We start from the raw sequence: 2,563 nt of genomic DNA on the forward strand, positions 1-2,563 counted from the left end.
GTTCGGGTACCGGTAAACTAAACGTTAATTAATTAATTATTAATTAGGTTAGTACGTTAAGTTGTTACCGTTCCGTACCTACGTAGTATAATTAATTATTATATATATACACACACACACACACACACACACACACACACACACACACACACACACACACACACACACACATATATATACATATATATATATACATCCTCTAAACTTTTAAAGTGAATTGTTACTCTGAAGAGGAAATCTCTCACTCTTAAAGATTAAAAATTGAGCTACTCTTTTTCAAGACTAGTTAAATTTCATTCTTTAGAGTGAGATTCCACTTCAAAGAATTTAAAGAGTATATAACCGGTTCGTTGCGAAATTAGAGAAACTAGAGGACTGCCAACTCGTTCACGTAAACGACAAATTTCACTATCATTTCAGTGATATATCTTTTCGTGTGCTATGCACATTTACTTCTTATATCTTAACTTCATTGTTTACAGAACTTTATCATGTTTACTAATGGGTGCTGTCTTTGTTTTAATAGAATGAGGAAGCTGTTTTATCTTATTAGGGCAAATTTGAAACAAGCAGGACAATGCTTCTTCGTTGTTTATATAGCGCGAAATTGTTTTTAACTGCGTAGTATTATTAAAATTATAACTGTTAACGTACGTAAAAGTTAAGTTTTCCTCACGAGTTTCTATCAGCTGACACATACGAGTCTTTTATTTTCGTCGTTCTAAAAGTTAGCGCGTCACTGTAATTAATAATTAGGAGCAATGCATGCTGTTAAATGCCTGCCTTATTACTAATTTTTAGTTATCTCTCTCCTACTTTTCCCGGTTTTCTTTACTCATTTGTGTAGAATTCTGGCAAGCAATTGGAGGAAATAAAACAGCTAACCATTATAATAAAGATATGAGTCAAATTACTACGATTTCAATTTCGTATTCTAACCTGTTCAGTCTATTTGATCTAATTCATTTTCTTTTAATTAATAATATTTTAAAATAGAAATGATTTTATGACCTTATAATAAATTTACTTATATTTGATTTATAGGTAATTTACTCATATTTACTTAATTAATATTTTATTAAAAAAATTTTTTTTCTCTTGTATTTGATGACTTTATCTATTTTATGAAAATAATATCTTTCCGTAAAAATTTATTTTTATTTTTTAAAACTTTTTAATCCTTCGTAGTCACCTAGGATTCAGGGGGTCCCCCAAAAAAAGTGTAAAGTGTTTATATTTATAAGATCTTTTTTTTAAACGGGACTTAAACTGCCATTTATCCAAAATTTAAAATACCTTCTTACACTTTCAATCATATTGTTCCTTGGGTGTCAGCCTTTGCGATTTTTTTAAATATGTTAAAATTAAAAACTTTAAAAAGCCACTGCATTTATATATATATAACGTTATATATAACGTTTAAAGTAATTTCAGTAATTTTTGTAATCTAAAAAACAAAAGCTGTAAAATATGGCGATCAATTAAAATATTGAGATCATTTTACCTTCTGTGTGACCAACATTTTCAAGAGATATGATCGCAAAGAGTTAATTGCTTTTTAATTTTCATTTTTTTAGAGCTTTTTAATTGCACGGATCAAACACTATGATCATATAGTTCTAAACAGATTAGCGAAATTAAAACATGTTGAAAAGTACTAAGTTGATATTCAGTGAAATGATATCGGTGTTATAATTCTATGACAGCGATACAAATTTAATTTAGAATTTTACATTGGGATTCACTGGATATCAATTCAGTACTTTTCAACATGTTTTAATTTTACTAATCTGTTCAAAACTATGTGATCATACCATTTTACCAATTGTTATCATTATTATTTACCTGTAATTTCTGCTTGGAGTCGGCTGGATGAAGTGGCTCGGGACCGGTTTTGGGCTGATCACCCTGCAGACTTTCGATGTTCTTTGTACGTATCAGCTTGCCGAAGAGCTCGAGGCCCTTCTCCCGGTCCAGGTCGAGCTTCATTTTTCTGCAAATTAAGGACAATCGAATTATTTATCCATAGAGGCACAGATTCGGAAGAAAAAGAGAGTAATAACGGGTAAGTGCTTTTGATCGATGTTTTTCATAAACATTGTTCTATAGTAGGCCTTGTAATAAAATATTACGCAGAAAACGCATCAACGAAAGGAGGATAAAGTAACATGATATTATAGAATGAAGTTCAAACATCGTATGTCTGTCAGCTGTCTGTCGATAAAATGAGAGAAAATAATTAGAGAGCAAATATCCGCAAAAATGTATGAGTTCCGACGTTTGTTGAACGGAGATTAAAAAGACATATATATATATAGTTGAACACAATTACGCTGTCCGCAAATGAGATAAAATTCAGTGTATTTTTCAAGCATTTCTAAGTTTACCCGGCAGAAATGCAAACTAAAATGCACACGTGTATGCGCGTAAAAAGTAATTGAAAATCAGACCGATGTGTGAGATTGTTATTTCTAGCGGGGGGTTAATAATATCTGTCTGAACATGAGGCCTTTATGAGATTAAAAATAACTTCTGCGGCGCGAAGAGAGTAGTTTAAAGGTTA

The 2,563-nt window shown here is 31.1% G+C and overlaps 1 protein-coding gene across 1 annotated transcript in view; it reads right to left on the reverse strand.

Moving 5' to 3' along the window:
* The window catches only part of LOC105623561 (cationic amino acid transporter 2), a 47,662-nt gene extending 45,673 nt beyond the window's left edge, over positions 1-1,989 (reverse strand). The window contains exon 1 of the mRNA XM_012204950.1: positions 1,846-1,989. Coding sequence (XP_012060340.1) covers positions 1,846-1,989 — 144 coding nt within the window. The remainder of the gene's footprint in view (positions 1-1,845) is intronic.
* Between the last annotated feature and the right edge of the window lie 574 nt (positions 1,990-2,563).

The sequence above is a fragment of the Atta cephalotes genome (assembly GCF_000143395.1).
Source record: "Atta cephalotes unplaced genomic scaffold scaffold00059, whole genome shotgun sequence".
NCBI lineage: Eukaryota > Metazoa > Arthropoda > Insecta > Hymenoptera > Formicidae > Atta > Atta cephalotes.